Source organism: Crocodylus porosus, unplaced genomic scaffold, assembly GCF_001723895.1.
Source record: "Crocodylus porosus isolate Cpor-Errol unplaced genomic scaffold, CroPor_comp1, whole genome shotgun sequence".
Classification (NCBI taxonomy): Eukaryota; Metazoa; Chordata; order Crocodylia; family Crocodylidae; genus Crocodylus; species Crocodylus porosus.
This window is the reverse complement of record NW_017728931.1, coordinates 79,215,691-79,233,890: the sequence shown is the minus strand read 5'-3', so window position 1 is coordinate 79,233,890 and position 18,200 is coordinate 79,215,691. Positions and strand designations below refer to the sequence as shown.

General features: G+C 37.2%; 1 protein-coding gene across 4 annotated transcripts in view; it reads left to right on the top strand.

The window, feature by feature from the left end:
* The window catches only part of CNOT2 (CCR4-NOT transcription complex subunit 2), a 111,609-nt gene that overhangs the window by 68,436 nt on the left and 24,973 nt on the right, over window positions 1-18,200 (top strand). For 2 of the 4 annotated variants that reach the window (XM_019543220.1, XM_019543221.1), the window contains exons 4-9: window positions 5,396-5,462; window positions 8,261-8,408; window positions 9,034-9,216; window positions 13,123-13,202; window positions 15,111-15,236; window positions 17,959-18,018. In XM_019543220.1, the coding sequence (XP_019398765.1) occupies window positions 5,396-5,462; window positions 8,261-8,408; window positions 9,034-9,216; window positions 13,123-13,202; window positions 15,111-15,236; window positions 17,959-18,018 (664 nt within the window). Of the gene's footprint in view, window positions 1-861; window positions 910-5,395; window positions 5,463-8,260; window positions 8,409-9,033; window positions 9,217-13,122; window positions 13,203-15,110; window positions 15,237-17,958; window positions 18,019-18,200 lie in introns of all 4 variants that reach the window. The other 2 variants (XM_019543224.1, XM_019543222.1) reach the window with 2 other exon arrangements.

Below are 18,200 nucleotides of genomic sequence, written 5' to 3'. Positions count from 1 at the left end.
TTTTTTTCTTGGAAAGTTTGATTTCTTTTCCAGATTTCTGGCTTTGTCATTTTCAGTCTTGCTCTGTTTTTCAGGAGCCTGACCGGTTCTAGCTTCTCATTTAGGGGACTGGACTAGGACCTGACTATTGCTGTTCTTCTTTGATCATTTAATTGATTCATTAAGAAGGTGACTCCTGAGAGTGTGTCGCATAACACTCCTCCGAAGGAAGATCTGCATATGAAGGAAAATTGAAGTCTGTGGTCACAAAAAGCAGTCTCACCTTTACAGCTGTGAGAAGCTCCCAATCTCTGATGTGTGTCATAGTAGGCAAAAGACTTGCATCCCATTGCCTTGTGCATTAGCAGTATCATCAGCAGTGAGTAATGAATGGGGGGGAAATGAGTCTATTACCGTGGCTTAGTAATGTTTATGAAAATGCACATTCTTATTAACATTAACCTCTTCATGCTAATCTGGATTTTAACACAAGATGAACCTTACTTTTTATTCATGAGGGTCAAAGCTATTAATCTGTTACTACATAATAATTTACATCTACCACTAAAACAGTCTGGGATAAACTCAGTATGCTTAGGTCTTGGCGATGCATAAGCAGAATTCATGGGACAACATTAACAAAAATTCTGAAATGTAGTATCTGAAGACAAAAATGATTAATCTTATTTTGATATGAAAGTAAGCCATTTAAGTGAGAGAGAATATTTCAGGAAATCAGATAATGTAGCTTTATTCAAGATTCAGGCAAATAGCAACAGAGGGCAAAGATGCTGAGTATTATATCTGGCTTTCAGTTTGGCAGCTTCAAAAAGAAATGAGCATTTTTCAAGAAACAGTTTTAAGGTGCTTTTTTTTTTTTAGGTGACTAGATAAGCAAGCCAGTAAGATCTTCCATCTCTAATTGCCATGGTAACCTAAATTGTGTAATGTATATTTGCCAAAACAAAATGCCTCATTTATTAGCTTGCAATACATGCAATATAAAACACTAAAAATTCAGGTGGTAAATGTATACTTTTAAAAAGTATATGTAAAAACATATGTGTAATGCTAATTTATTATTATAAAAATGACCTAATCCTTAATGGATCTAAGTACTGTCACAATGCAAATCTGGCACCGCCATCCCATATTATGCTCTTCTGTCTTCTGCTTTCAAAGCAAAACAGCAATTTACAAAGATTTTAAAAGGGCATGAAAAAGGCATCGTAATTAAGGGCAGTCAAAAAGTTGGATTTTGGTCAACAACAAAAACAACAAAAATCTTTGCTCCAGTACCTAAAATGGATGTGTTGCATGCTTCTCTCGCTAAATGACAGACAGTTGGCAACCGTGTCATGTCAGATGGTATAATGGCAACCCCAAACCCCTATTTTCTCTCTTGACATATTGCAAGTAAAGGCTTATACTCAAGATACTCACAGTTAATCTCTAAGCCATTTTGTAGCAACTTCATAATAAGTGTTTGAGAACATTTTCAAAGCTCAAGACTTGTATTTCCTCATGAGTAAGAACATTTTTCTTCTTCAATTTTGATATGCCAGATGTTGCCATTCCTTTCCGTGTGGAGTGGAGCCACAAACACCCTGCAGAAAAAGCTCCTGCTGAAGAGCAGTATAAAGGAAAGAAAAGAAGCCAGTGAAGTCTGATAGGCTTAATTTACTTGTTTTATTTATTTGCTAGTGTGACTTTGGACTTTTACTCAATGAACATAGTGATTTGAAGCGAGAGAAGTTTTCAGATATTTTTATTGTTTAAAAGTAGTTTTGATGTTGGGCTGTGAAAATAGTGGCAACAAAATTACTACAAAGTTGTTCTTTTGTTGGTGTGCATAACTAAGAATGCATAATCATCTGTCATGCATGTGGATGCATCTTGGCTTAGGTCAGTGCTTCCCCAGCTTATCCAGAGCATGACCCCATCCGTTGATGTTGTGATGCCATTTGAGGTTGCAGCTCACAGTTTGGGAACTGCTGGTCTAAGTGTTACTTATGGGCTTAGATTAGTTTACACTGCCATAAGAGTAATTTTAGAGTTTATTTTTCCCTTTTTATTAAGATAGTTTCTTATTTTGGACTGATGCAGCACTGTATTCTGACCTCAGATTACTTTGCCTCCATCTAGGAAAGCAAGTAGACACACTGTTCTTCTCAGAGCTTTTAAAGCATGATAATTTCTTCACACACTGGGAATTTCAAGTGAATGGCAATGCAGCTTTTTTCAGGGCCGATGATAAATTGCATTGTAATAAACTAATCGGGAGTTAATGAAGGCATGTATAATTAGGGGTCTGCTTAACTCCCAGGTGGGGGAAAAAGCCATTTTAGGGACTTTGTTGCAGCACAAATAGCTGATTCTCATGGGCATTTCCCAGTGGTCCTACATCTCACTACTGATTGGTGGAGAGGCATTTACTGTATAATGTAGTAGCAAATTCTGTGGAAAGTAAGTGATATAATTTATCATATAAATTTAAATATTTAAAATATAAATATAATTTTAGGTACAGTACAAATTGTATCATAATTTTATTATGTAACATTCTACAAAAAGTTTAGATATTACACAATACTAATCTTAATAGAAACGTTTTTACATTGCTGACTGGCACCTTCAGTCAATCCATGTCACTAGCAGATGGTAGCTCAATCACATGATCTATGGCTGTAGTAACTGTCATGTTGTCATGCTGTTTTTTTAGATCGGGGTGTCAAGTGTATGCCCAGTGGCTTGGATCCTGCCTGCACAAGTTGATCCTCTGGCTCATGGGCTTGTTAGTGGAGCCACTGCATCAGCTTGGCTCTGGAACCCAGAGGGTTAATTATAGAATCATAGAAAATTAGGGTTGGAAGGGACTTCAGGAAGTCTAGTCCAACCTCCCGCTCAAAGCAGGGCCATCCGCAACTAGATCATCCCAGCCAAAGCTATGTCTAGCTAGGTCTTAAAATCCTCCAAGGATGGAGAGTCCACCACCTCTCTGGGTAGCCTGTTCTAGTGCTTTACTGCACTCCTAGTGAGAAAATTCTTCTTAATATCTAACATAAACTTTCCTGGCTGCAACTTGAGATTGTTGTGTCATCTGCCACCACTGAGAACAGTCTAGCTCCATCTTCCTTTGCACCTCCTCCATGTAGTTGAAAGCTGCTGTTAAATCCCCTCTCAGTCTACTCTTCTCCAGACTAAATAAGCCCAGTTCCCCCAGCCTCTCCTCAGAAGTCATGTGTCCCAGACCCCTCACCATTTTTGTTGCCCTCGGCTGGACTTTCCCCAATTTGTCCATATCCATTCTGTAGGAGGGGGCCCAAACGGAACATGGTACTCCGGATGTGGCCTCACCGGTGCTGAACAGGGTAAGAATCGCTTCCTTTGACTTGCTGGCAAAGGAACTCCTCCCATTGCAGTTCAGGGTGCAGTTAGTCTTCTTGGCAACAAGGGCACACTGCTGGCTCATATTCGGCTTATTGTTCACTGTAACCCCCAGGTCCTTTTCTGCAGAGCTGCTGCCCAGCCAGTCAGACCCCAACCTGAACTGATGCATGGGATTATTTCATCCTAAATGCAGAAATTTGCACTTATCCTTATTGAACTTCATGAGATTCCTTTTGGCCCAATCCTTCAATTTGTGTAGGACACTCTGAAATTCTGGCACTGCTTGCCCCTCACCTTCTTTACCAAGAACCAAACTGGGGTTTCTAGTCACTGTTGATAGGTAATATCAGTGGGAAGTGGAGCAGGGGAGATTTAAATGGCTACAACTGTTAGCCTATATGAGATGCATTTATTTTATTTTTTTTCTCACAACGCAAAAGGCATTCCATAAAGTGAGATTGTAATCTTTCCTCAAGGGCCAAAAAAACCTCTTCAATTCTTTTGTTTTTTATGTTGTACCTAGTAAAAGGTTCTTTGATACTCAAGCTGTTTCTGTAGTATACATCATTAATATTCAATTTAAGGTTAAATATATTTGTAAAATGCAAATGAGTTTAACAAGGAAATCAAATACAGTATGCAGCAAAACAAATCCTGTGTTCTAAAATAGTAGATGCCTTAGATACCCTTTTCTCCAGAAGTTTAGTTGAAATGCATAGTAGTAAGCCTCCTGTGTCTCCTGATGTTTGCTGGGGGCAGGGCACATCAAACAATTATTTTTTCACAGTAGTCTTCCAACTATCCTTAGAGTAGCTGCCACGTTGGAATTTTAAAAAACATGTAGTTGGTTACCACGCTTTTCTGTTAAAAATAGTGCCATCTGTTGCTGTGTGACCAGTCTGATTGTCCTTAAAAAGCAAACACCTGGATAGATAAATAATTCATATTAAATTATTATAGATGAGCAAAGCCTTGTAGTAAGTGAAGCCTACACTTCACATGGGGAGCTGATTCAGGTGCTACAGTATCATTTATGTCTGTCTTAGAGTGTTTTTTTTTCTTTTGGCTCAACTCTGTTTTGAGTCATTAATTTGTCATCTTTGCATCTTAAGAAATATCTTTAATTTATGGTTGTATTTGCTACCCAATAGATGCATACATTGGTACATGTATCACATACATAGATATGTATATAGTATATGTCTCAGTTGGTAATTTTTATGTAAATCTCTTTATGTCTGTTCTTCGCTCTCTGCATTTACTTGTATCAAGTCTACAGCATTTAAACTTCCAAAAGAATTTTTCCCTGGTTGTCCATCCACTCTGAAGTCCTAAAGGGCTAAAGCCCCAACCACATGCTCCTTTTCCAAAATTTTTTTTTAAATTTAAACATAGCCCAGACCTTTGATTCTGGACTATTATATAATGCTGCTTTTGCCCTATGGGTTAGTCATTTTTCTTGCATCTGTGATCCACAGTAATGTTTCTTGATAGTTTATTGACATGAATTTGGATCTCCAGATTAATCGTAAGTGTTCATATTGCAGATCATTCCAAGAGTGTTGATGAACCTTTAGTACCATACCACATTGTATATTGCATGCAAAACAGATAATGTACAGAGGACAAATATTTTACAAATGTATTAAAGAACTTAGGTATTTGGTCGTCTTTTTTTGAATTTTTACTTTTCCTTCTGTAAGGCCAGGTGTAAGCTTCAGGCTGATGAACCTAAATTATGCTTATTGTTTTCCTGTGTGCTACAGCATCTAGCAAATTTCAGTTGTCTTGTATTTGATGCCTTTAATACACATCATCAGTGAAAACACAGTATTCTTTCCAGGTGCTAACAAGTACATATTATGGAATGCTTCATGTTGAATGTCTTGATAATCTCTGGGATGTTTGAGACCATTTAAAAGTCTATATTTACAATCAAATCAGTATGATGTTACAATCCTAGGTATTATTCTAAAATAACTTAACTTGTAGCTTTCTGTGTCTCATTAACTTTTTAAAATTGTAGATGCTGGCATCGCCATCAACATCAGGTCAGCTGTCTCAATTTGGGGCAAGTTTATACGGGCAACAAAGTAAGAATTCAGTTTATTATCAGTATGTTTGATTGTGATATATGAACATGTCACTTTTACATTGTAGAGAGAAAACATGCACCTGGTCTTATTTTCTTCTGATCACATAAAAGACCTTGAATAGCTTATCTCTTTCTTTGTGGCTTTTGTATACGGTATATTTTAGGATGAGTGAAAATTAAAAAAATATATATTTGCCATGTGCTGGTGTTCTACAGGTCCAAAATAAATAATACTGAAATATTAAATACCTTATGAAGAGAGAATAGTTGTGGATTTATTTATCTTTTTTTTTTTTTAAAGACCACTAAAAACTGGGAGAAAATAAATCTAGGTTTCTGAAGAATGGACATGGGGAATCAGATGATCAATTTGCTGTGAAATGTGGCCTCTGTTCCCAAGAGGCAAATTTTCATATGCTTACCTCCTAAAATTTGGTCAACGCAAATAATTATTTGCAGTTGTGTTAGTAAAGCTGGAGACAAGGAATTTGTTTTCCTTCCTGGCCCATTCTTCCTTCTTTTTCTGTTTCTTGCAGGTTTAAATTGGTAGATGCAGAGAAATTAACTACTGATATAGAAAGGTTTTACATGTATTACTTGCTTTTAGGTAGACATGTCTTGAGACTCTAATCAATTTCTGTTAGTAGTTATTATCAGGAAAGTATCTTACAGGATATTTTAGTAAGTGACTTTCAGCTGGGTATAACCCCTGTCTCCTGTCTTTCTAATGCACTAGCTAGATATTTCTTCAGGTAACATTTAAACACTACCATGAGAAAGTGGTTGTCTTGAAAACTGTTGATTTTAATCAGTGTTAGAGCAACTGGTACTTCCTTCAGTGTTGCAGTTTTCTAAATCTGTTTCTAAGTGATCAGAGAATGTGGTTTTAGGGCTTTATTTTATTTAGCTTCCACCACTTGCATATGTTGGGTCTATGATATTTTGTAGATACTGTTATCACAGGTTTTTATTCATTATGTCCATTGGATCATCTTGATACTGTTTAACATGTTTTTCTTAACCTAGCACTTCAGCTATGTTTTGCTTTAGAAATCAGCTCCAGAACTGACCAAAGTGGAATTGTGACCTAAAACTAGAAGATATTAGCAAGCATTTTGTTTCTTTTGGTGTTCAGAAAGGGGAAAACTACATGCTGTTTTTAAGGCTGTTTAACCATTTGAAATGCTATTTGGCAGTACAAAATTGACAATGTAAATATATTTTGTACCTTGGCATTTTCTTTATCAACCATCTAGCTATGTCCCAGTCTAGCATGGGAGTACCAGATCCATAGTGCTACAAATCTGAATCACAGAAAACAAATTCCAGGCACAGAATTAGCCCCTATTATTTTCTTTTTCTAGTGATCAACCTAAATCATTTGCCAGCTAAAACTTTTGGTGCATGAGCAATTACTGAATGTAATAATGAAAGAGGAAGGTAAAAAATAGGGTTTTTTCAGAGTGACTGTTCACAATAATTGCTAAACAATTTATCAAATTTGATCTTTAAATTGTTGTTTTAAAATATTTGGACTGATGATTATAACATGGAACATTTGTTATCCTACAGTAGACTTAAGGTTTCCTTTGCAGATTTTTTTTCTTACCTTGTAGCTCTGTGTATATACAGGTTATATCCACTTTTATTAATATTAGTTTTAAAATTTGCTTTGACATTAACACCCCCAGACTTTCCCAGGGAACGCTTTTAAATTTTTATCTTTGTGATGTAATGTAACTTTTTTCATACTAAAATGCTTTATTTTCTGCTACATATACCTGCACATGTTGAACCACTGTAGTGGTTGCAGTAATACATAAAGCAGTGTGATGTTTACTGTGATTCTTTTATTATACTGGAGGACGGTTTAAATCCAGTTGTCCTCTTTTTCTTGGAACCTTGCATATGACTTCATTTTGGATACTGAAGTTTTATCTTCAAGAAGCAGAAATCTGCTTTTGGGGTTTTTTGTTTGTTTGTTTTTTGGTTCCCCCCCCTTTACAAAACAAATAAGACCTCGGAAACATTATTGAAAATTAAGTTATATGGATTCTGCTTTTTATTAAAGACGTTTTTGTTGTTTTTAATGAGATGCGTTTAAACTAGGCCAAGTGTCTGTCTGTATATGCTAAACCAATTTGTATGAATTTTCAGTAGAGTTCTTTAAAAGAACCCCTGTGAAATTACAGCTGTTGTTTGAGTTTTTACATGGGTTTAAATGTACTCCACTTCATTTTTAAAATTTACAATATGTAGCCTGTAACATCAAAATATATTTTGAGTTAGTTTTTCAACAGGAAAATATGATCAACAAGTCCTATTTAAAACAAGTTTGAAATGCTTCAGAGAATAGTCTAGCTTATCGCATTATTTAATGTTTTAAGAGTGAAAGTCGGCACACTTTAAAAATTAAAAGAATACTATAAAGTTGTTTCACTACTTATTCTTCTGATAAACATTGTAAACAGAAGTCTCAAATTATTATATAAAATCCAACCTATAGAACTTGCTGTAAAATGTAAATCCCAGTGGAAGTGCAGTTTTGATTAGTGTATCGAATGCAAATGGCTGCAAATATTAAAAAAAAATTCTGCAAATTAGAAGACGGAGCAGAATTAAAATGATTTAAAATGTGCAAGGAAATACTGAATTTTTACACTGCATTTTACTGCAGTCTTTACACTTTTTTTTTTTTTAGATTGTCAAATAAGATTCGATTTTAAGCTACCATTTGGATCAGACGTTGTTCCTGATTGCAATATATTTCCACCCCTCTGAATTTTTTTTCAATAGGTGCACTAGGCCTTCCAATGAGGGGAATGAGCAACAATACCCCTCAGTTAAATCGCAGCTTATCACAAGGCACTCAGTTACCGAGCCACGTAACACCAACAACAGGGGTACCAACAATGTCACTTCATACGCCTCCATCTCCGAGCAGGTATTTATTGGTAGCTGATATTTCTGCAATTGTGTTTCTGCAGAGCAGTTTTTAAGTGTGGTGCGTGTTTCACCTAAACTAGCTTACATTCTAATTTAATTTAAAAAAGGAAATAATTATGTTGAATGCTGCCTGTATTTGGGAGGATATTCGCAATACAGTACTTGTCCATGTGTAAAGATAGTGTTCACTGGCAGATATTGCTACAGAATGCAAGAATGCTGTAGTAAAATGCATGGGTAAAAATATATGCATGTAATAAACTATTCCAGCAATAAAGATGATAGGACAGAAGTATTACAACGAGCTTGATGTATTAAGAAACTTAAATATTTCTAACCCATTAAGACTTTTTTCTTTTTAATTTCACTTTAAATATTTTTGGTGTTCTATACCAAGTCTGACTAAGGATTTGCTTAGTATATGATGGGTCATGTGGAATTTCTCAGGAACCCGTAAATAATTTTCTGCTGCTTGAGAATTATCTAAATGTTATGCTGTATTGAAATTTACCACAAATCTAGCTTGTCATAGATTAGAAAATCTTCTTAAATTGGAAAATGAATCTGAAGCAATTAATGAAACATTAGAAATTAATTTTTTTTGGATGCTTTGTCTTTTTCAGGGGTATATTGCCTATGAATCCTAGGAATATGATGAACCACTCCCAGGTTGGTCAGGGCATTGGAATTCCCAGCAGAACAAACAGCATGAGCAGTTCAGGGTTAGGCAGCCCCAACAGAAGCTCTCCTAGCATAATATGTATGCCAAAGCAACAACCCTCTCGACAACCTTTTACTGTGAACAGGTAAGACTTGGTTAGAATGCATGCAGCTATAGATATATTTAACAGTAGTCCTAAAATTAAAATATAGTTTGAAATGTCCAGCTCTTGCTGCTGAGAAGTCAAGAGCATGTCTGCATTGTCTCTTTGCACTATCTCATATTGCTGGTGGGTGAGGGCTGTGTTTTGTACTTGCTCTTGTTTTGTTCCTGTCCATATCCTGGACAGAAGCCACTGTATGCCACAATGGGTAGCCACTGTAGAACAGTACTGAGTCTGTACACACCACTTCTCTTGGGTATGTGTTTACTGGTATGTGCTCAGAGGGCCTGGGAACTACTCATTGTCATGGTGGTGGGTGGGGTCTGTTACAGTGGAGAGGTGTACACGTTTTGAAATGTACACAGGTTTTTTGGGTCCTCCAGGCTAAAGTGGAAAGTGCATATAAGGCAAAACTTAATTTTAAAAATTGTTCATTGGGATTTGGCTCAGCAAACTCTGATATGCTGAAAGTCCTGCATCTTCATGCTGCAGCTCTGGAGCCATTTGGAGAACAGACATTTTTGCCCCCCAGTATGTCTCACCTATGTAAGACTGTGTTGGTGTGGTAATCTCAACAGCTTTGTTCTTTTCCTGACTTTGTAGCCCAGGCCTTGAAATTATTGATTGCTTATGTTGTCTTGTATTGGGTTTACAAAAATGAATTGGTGTAAGCTTATTGACTGTTTACATAAACAGTTTTAAAAGAACCATTGCAACTGATTTACCATGTGTCACTGTATCCCAGTTTTAACTTTTCCTTTGTTTAGATCTCTTCTAAAGACTCATTTCTGTACTGCGTACAAGTTTTTAAATTTGTCAGTCAAATGGCTTCTCCAACCCAATCCAGTACCATATGAAAATAGTGGGAGAGAGACAGAACAATGGGAATAATTTCTTTTGTATCTGAGGGTATTTTTACATGTACTCCTGGGGTGGGAGGGGCAGCGCTTTAATTAGGTTGGCTCCAAGAGCTGCCCTAATTTAAGCACCTCACTGTCTCATGTATCAGCCTTCATGTGCTTCAAAATGGTGGTAGGGGTGCTTGAACTAAAGGTCATTCAGTGAGCTTTAGTTCAAGTGCCTCCGCCGCTATCTTGAAGTGCAGGGACATTGATATGCAAGATGCAGAGGCTGGCTGGAACGCAGTAATTAAGGCTCCAGCAGACTTGATAAATCAAGTATCCAGTATCTTATGAAGATAGATCAGGTCTGCTCTGGTGTGCTGTAATACCAGTGCATTGGAGCAGCCTTTGTGCTTGTGTACAGGCACCCTGTGATTTTAATGGTGTACAGACCCTCTCCCCTTTCCACTCCTGGCTGAGGTAGTTGTCTGTCCTTGCCTCCTTTATGCAAGAGGGCTCATTGTATCCTCTCTATGCTCTGTGAACTGTTTTAATCCCATTGTCTATTATGTACATTAACAGTTAACGTTGATGTGTTGTTCTTTGTTTTGGTTTTTTTAGCTTTTAACTTGGAAGTTTCATAAGCAAGCATTTGCATCTGTATAGGTGTGCTACAATAGAAAGGCTAAGGGAAGCAGTATGCTTTCAAATGAGAAGAAAGATTTTGATCTTTAAATGTAGACATTGAGTACTCGTTCAAGTAAACACTAACTTTTGGCAGTAATTCAGAGATGAGGCTATCTTAGTCTGCAGTACCTTTTGGGCTATTTGTCTTTTATTGATTCTATGTTACTGTATGCATGCTTTATTCTAGTTAGTTGAGAAGGAAGCTCAATTGGAACTCAGGTTGCTGTTTTCATTGAATTAATGTGGGGTGTTTTTCAACTGATTTTAAAGGCAGCTATTTACGCGTACGTTAGTGGCATTTGCCGAACAGTTAAACGCCAAGTTTGCCAGTGTTTCAGTGCTGTTATGCAAAAGTTAAACCTTTATGAAAATGTTATAGTTGCCTTTGACAGTTATTTAATTGATAATCACTTGAAGTAGTCTAGACTTTGGGTAAATCTGATATCTTTTATTAGAGCAACTCAAGTAGTTGGAAAAATTTTTCTTAGCAAGCTTTCAGGCACAAACGCCCTTTGTCAGGCTGAGGAAGCATCTGCAGGTCTTCCCGAATGGGAGTAGTAAAGCGGCCAGAGGCCAGTATGTGTGCGAGAAAGGCAGTCAGTTAAAATGTAAATTGAGTGGTCATTAGGTGAGATACTATTGGATGGGAGACAGGAGTAGGGGTGGGAAGGGAATGAAAATAGTTGATAAACAATGGAGGGTTTGCCTGGGGAGTCGGATGTCAGGCAAGTTTATAACGTGTCATAAATCCAGTGTCTATATTTGGTCAATGCTTTTTTGTATCCAGTAGATTGATAAAGTGGAGTTCATAGGCTCACCTATGAAAGGTATTTTTTAAATTTCCTTTGAGGATTGGAGAGAGAGTGGTTTTCTGTGGGGGCATATTTCTCACAAGCAATGTTATCTCATTGTGATATGTGAGGAAGGGGGCCCTATTCCCAAAACCTTGTCTGACAGCTCTTCCAACTATATATCTTATTCAGTAAAAGATAACGCAAAGAAAATCTTACCTCTTGACACTTTTTGGGCCATCAAAGCTACAGCACTCTGCTCCTACTAAGTTATCTGTTGCAACTTCAGCTTTCATATTGTGATTCAATCCTAATAACCTTGGTCACTTCTTAGACCATATGCATGATTATATTATATTATATTATATTAATACTGTGTGTGTACGCACACACGTGCGTACACAAACAATGCAGTAAATCTGAACTCCTTTTTAGGGTACATTTGTAGATTTGTTTTAAAACGCTATGGTAGATGAAACATTTTGGAGTTAAGATTTTATTTATTCATATAATTTGATTTATGCTGTGCTAATCCCTGCCACACTATTTTTGTATCTAGGATTTTTCTTAATCCATTATCTTTAAAATGTACCCTTTTTTTTTTATGGCGTATAAGTTGTATAAGTCCACCCCATATTTCTGTTACAAAAATCCTAACTTTTTTTTTTGTCCAGTGTATAAGTTGACTGTGCCTCAGCGTGTGAGGCTCTGGAAGTGCAGGTGGGCTCGTGGGAGAGGTGGTGTGCTGGTGGGCTCCTGGGAAGTTGGATCAGGCCCTGGGAACTCAGACAGCATATGGCCCACTAGCAGCCCACCCAGCCAGTTCTGGGAGGGTGCTGCTACCATGGAGGGAAAGTCTGCCTCCCCCCTGCAGCTCGGGGGATGCCTGACCCATTAGCACCTCATCCCCCTTCCACCGGCCCCAGCCACAGGGCAGGTGGGGAAGCTCCCCTGAAAGCCGGATCAAGCCCCTTGCCACTTGTGTCTTCAGCAGGCTCTTGTGGCCAGCAGCACACAGGATACCTGGTGCTGCCCGGGAAGGGGCTGGCTTTGTCCTAGGGGGCAGCATGAGGTGTTGGGCAGAGGTAGGAGAGGATCCAGTCCTTGCCTTCATGGCAGCAGCATTCCTGGGGGCTAGGTGGGTATACTGCTAGTGGGAAATGTGCTGCCCAAGCTCCCAGGGCCCAATCCAACTTCCTGGGGTCCCACCAGCATGCCACCTCTTCCACGAGCCCCCCCCAAGGCTTCCAGTGCCTTGCACACCAAGGTGGGGGACAGTGTATAAGTTGAGGTTGAATTTCAAGAATTAAAAATTTGTCTTCAAAACTTGAATTGTATACTCTTAAGCAAGGCTCATTTATAAATGACAGGTGCGAAAGACACCAATGAAAACAGGATTTATAGGATATTTTTCTTGAAGGTAATTCAAGAGATGTCTTGGTTGAGTGTCTTAATTTTCCTTTTTCACTTCTCTTTTCCTTTGACTCAGAGTTAGTGTCTATTCAGTCATGCCTGTGTTTTTTGTTGTTTTTTTAAAATTTTGTGTGTTTTGTTGTTCTTTTGTACAGTATGTCTGGATTTGGAATGAACAGGAATCAGGCATTTGGAATGAGTAACTCCTTATCAAGTAACATTTTTAATGGAACAGGTAAGTATACTTTACTTTTTTAAAGTATAAAGTACAATCTGGATAAGGCACAGTTGTTAAATATTTTGCTATCTGATCACATTTTTTGTTCCAATTTTGAAGTTTTGCATAGTGGCTTTGTTATACAGTGTTGTTCATGTGACTTAAGAATATACACACAAAATAAAACTGGCATTAATATATGGCAAATAATTATCTTTTTCATGTAATAATTTAAAAAGATTAAACTTACTTTGACAGTTTTAAAGTTGCTCAAAGACAATGGCTTCCTGAAATTATGCTGGTATGTCGTAACATTTTTCACGTCTAAGAAAATAAAGCACTGAAAATAGTCCGTTTTTGACTGGATTTTTTCTTTTTTAGTTTTATTCACATACACATAACCAGTTAGTTTCAAAATCAAAAATAGTTCATGGGGCCAGGAACAAAAAGAAGGAAGATGTTGCAGAAAAATCATTAATTAGCAAGAAACATAATTCATCAAGTTTCTATGAGAATATTAGTGACCGAATATTTTTAATCATTTGTTAGAAGTTCTTCTTGAACAAACATTTTTTAAATAATGCTTTTTAAACTGGTAGTTCCCATTTTCTTAGGAATGCTAATCTCTTAATTTTATATTAAGCAAAGATGCATACATTCTTTAGGGAAAGGCCTTGTGTTTTAAGTACGTGTTTATTATGTACATCTCTTTTTTTGTACAGGGCGACTGGGCAGTAATTGTCTAATGGCATTTGGTGATGTCATAAAGCTCTGAAGTAATGGCCATTAGGGTAGTCTGTGTAGTCACTGGAGCCCTGTGATGGCATTATGGATCTCAAAACTGTTTATACATTTTTCATCTTGTATCTTGCTGTGAACTGGAATCCATTTCCTACATCAGCTTTCATTCTGTCACTTCATCTGTAGTTCTTTAATTCCTGCCTTATTTAAAGCTTGAAGGGATAAGAGCTGTTCTTGATTACTATTGCTTCTCTTTAAACCCTTCTTTTTCTAGCTATTATCAGAACTGACTCCTTTTTAATGGAATTTGTGTGTGTTTTATTCATGTGAGTTACCAGACTCCTGGAAAATGTAATGATTTGCTACTTTAATATTATTCATTTAAAAAATACACCAAAGCCTAGTTTCATTATCTAGTGGTTATTGTTAAAATTTGTCTATAATTCTAATGGTAACGTGAAGAGAACCAAGTATGCTCTTTTTATTCTTTCTTTTTTTTTTCTTTTTTAAAAAACCTTGTGGGATTTTATTTTCTCAGAACATCATGTGTAACTAACACTGTGGCACTCAATGTTACTTTTATGGTTTCCAGTTTTATTGGAAATTTTAACAAAAACATTTTGTTAGAATTGCTCTAGTTTAGTCATCGCTGGGCACGTCTACATGTGCATTAATGCTCTGCGATTACTGCTCATTAAGTTTAGTACCTGTAATAACAGGTACTAACTAAATGCATAGTAACTTGGTGCTACTGTAGCACCAGCACATACTTTTTAAGTGATGCTAGTGTAAAGTAGGCTAATTCTACCATACATTAGCGCAGTAGCACCACTTTTACCATGACACAAACCTGCAGTAGACTAATTCTACTGAGCATTAATCGTCTCATGTAGATGTGCCCATTGACTCTAGAAAAGTTTCATTTCATATTACAATTTGTTAAGAATTCTTATGGGTAATGCCTCTTATTGGACCAGTTTTATGGTTCAGATAGACTTAGGTGTAGCTACTGGAGTATCCTGTCTATCCGAGCCATACAAGTGGCCCAGTCAAAGATATCATAGACAAGAATTATTGCCTGTTGTATATTTCCAGGTGTATCATGGCAACACTACCACCTCCACACTACAGATGTTTTGGGTTAAAAATTCAAAGCTACTTAAAATGTTTGTTTTTTGTTTTTAGATGGAAGTGAAAATGTGACAGGACTGGACCTTTCAGATTTTCCAGCACTAGCAGACAGAAACAGAAGGGAAGGAAGTGGCAACCCAACTCCATTAATAAATCCTTTAGCTGGAAGGGCTCCCTACGGTAAGAATGTGTTTGTGAAAATTGTTTGAAGAAATAAATGTTTACGTGCCTAATTTGTCTAGTACTACTGACTCATGAGATGATAGGTTATGTTTTGCCCAGTGATGGGCATTTATATCACAAATCTCAGTAATTTTCAGTAAAACAGACTTTTAAATGTGAAAGCTGTAAAAATGGGATCAGGCTATGTCCATAGTAAATAAATTGTCTTGGACACGCTGTGCTGCTTCAGCTAGGCTGCCTCCTAAACTACAGGCGTTGTTCTCGTGCGATTTAGTTTGGGGACAAGGTAACTGCCACTCACTGGGGAGTGCTAATTAAGTCTGCACAAGTGTTGCATTGGGTTGTTATAATGCTTCTAGTCTAGCTGGCAGCCCAGAGGAGCACAGTGTCTTTGAGGGTGGTACCCTGAGAGCTGGTAAGTTTTATCATGCACATATCAATAAGTTGAGACCTGATTTTGGGCTTCTGGTACATTTCTAAAACTAAGCTGTTTTTGTGGATATTTTTTAAAAAATCACTTTTGAATTTAAAACTGGTGCAGAAAACTGGTAGTTTTCAGCCTGAGTGCATATTTATTTTTTAATATCTTAAGTTTTATGTATTTTGTCATGTGTTGCCTCTGATGCTTTTTTCAGTTGGAATTGTCACCAGTTCATTTCAGAAATACATTTTGACTGCTAAGATACTTATTTTTCTTTAAAAAGTCACTGTTCGCTGGGAGAGACAACATTGGTATCAGAGAGATTACATTTTTGCTGTATCCTTTGGTACTTATTGACTCTCTGCTTATAAAGACGATACTAGATATTTACTAACATTTGTTCGTCAAGAAGTGCTAATAACCAGGTATCAAGCTTGTGCAATAGATAATTTTTTGCCTATTCTACAAGGTTTATCTATAATTATGCAGTATCAAAACTAAGCTACCCTGATGACTTCCAAAAATCTTTTTGTTCCTTTAAAATATATTTCTGCATAGTTAATTACTTCAGTACTTTGGGAAGTTGGTTTTATATATGTTAATATTAAGCTCTACAGTGGAGGGAGGCTATGTAGTTATCTTTTAGAATTCTTTTAAATTTCCAACTGAAGAGGCTTAATGACTTAAAAAAGAAGTGATGATGGATATTCTAGGAGACAGCATATTTATTTCCATAAAGATGAGAGTTCATGTTATCAGAAGAAAATAACATTATGGATTAGGCATAACTATCACTCCTTAGGTTTAAAAAACAGTTTTAAGTTTCTTTCTTACCAGGTGGTGAAACAATAGTAGCACTGTCAAAACAGGCACATGTCATGGTCCAAAGAAAGGTGCGTGATGAGCTACATGTGGGTGGAGGACTTCTGCTGGCTACTGCATTTTATAAGTTTGCATGTGCCTGAAAAGCAAAAAAAAAAAAAAAAAAAAGTGAGAGAAGGCAGCAAGAAAGCATCAGACATTCGTTAGTAACATGGTCATGAGTGAAAGCTGTAAGTCTGCTTTTGGGTAAAGTGCATGCTTGGAAGTGCAAGCTTGAAAGAACTATGAACAAAATTGCTTTGTGTTTGTTTGATTCCTGGTATGCTTGGGAAACAGAACTTTGTGTGTTCTTTTAATAGTGTTTCTTTGCAGTCTTTTCTCTTTTACAATTTCTCCTTCTCATGGAAGCAACCTGCAACACCTGCAGTTTGGTTAATTTTGTGGTCAGAGAAGAGTGAGCGTCTGAGCTGGTGCTCCTTTTTAATCCATAATGAACCAAATGATGGCAATACATGTAGAAATCGGAAATGTTCGGAAAAAAATAAAGGAAGACCTAAGACAGGAGCTGCAGACCTTTTCAAAAAGGAATTAAAGCAACATAAGGAAGCTTCCCAAATCGGACTGAACGATGACAGGAAAGCAAAGATGTAATCTCTGTTAAAACAGTAGTTTTAAAGTATTTGGATGGATGGAAAAGTCCAAGTGGATCACTTCCAGTCTGGTATGGAAAGAGAGATTAATGAAGTAACCAGCAATCTGACTACCATGGACCACATCTCACATAAAGAGGTACAGTTGACCAACACAGAACCCAATAACAAGAAATGAGCTGCAGCAAGGTCTTAAGGAGTTCATAATCAGCTCTGGAAGGAAATCAAAGCATTTCAGACCCCCTTGATAATCAGTCAATCTGGATGAAGAATAAGATCAGCCAGAAAATTTATTTTCTTGCTTTAGGGCAGCAGTTGTATTGTTCCAACTCAGGTAATATAAGAACCCATTATGTCTTAGAAAAATTCCTTGGAAAGCCTGTTTGGCTTAGTTCAACAACAAAGTCAAGTTGAATAGCTGTAAAGAAGACAGGAAAAAAAGGGGCGGGGGGAGTTCCTAGCAACCAACTTGAGGTCTATTTTGGTGATGGAGAATTTGCCCTCAAGAAAACAGACGTAACCTGGATCTATTACACACCCTTGATATGCATTTTGGAGCCAACCATCAATCTGAACTGGCCAAGGGCATGGCTAAAAGCTAGAAGAAAGAAGAGTTTATACTTCAGCTGCCACAGGACCTGCCGAGTTTTTGATGCTGTTCTACTCAAATACCAGTGAGGGCTTCCAGGGAAAATGACAATGTGCTAATTTTTAATTACTCAGGTGGGCTTGGACTTGCAGATCAAGATGAGTTACAGGAAGCCAAAGGCACTCTGAGAGGCTGTGGAATTTACCACAGAGCTTGAATATTATTTCCTTGTTGCAGTGCACCAGAAGAGGAAGCAGCTGCTAGTGAGAAAGATGGAAGCTGATTGCCAAGATCCCTGTAAGTACAGCTCTGTGCCCAATATGTATAATGAAAAAGGGGCCTCTATTCTGGTTCATAACATTTTTGAATGATTAGAAAAAGTGGTAAATTCAGTTGGTAAAATAAGGGCAATTAACATTAAATGGGGGAAGGGTAAAAAATTGGCCACACTAAAAGATTGTTCTAAACATAAGGCTGGC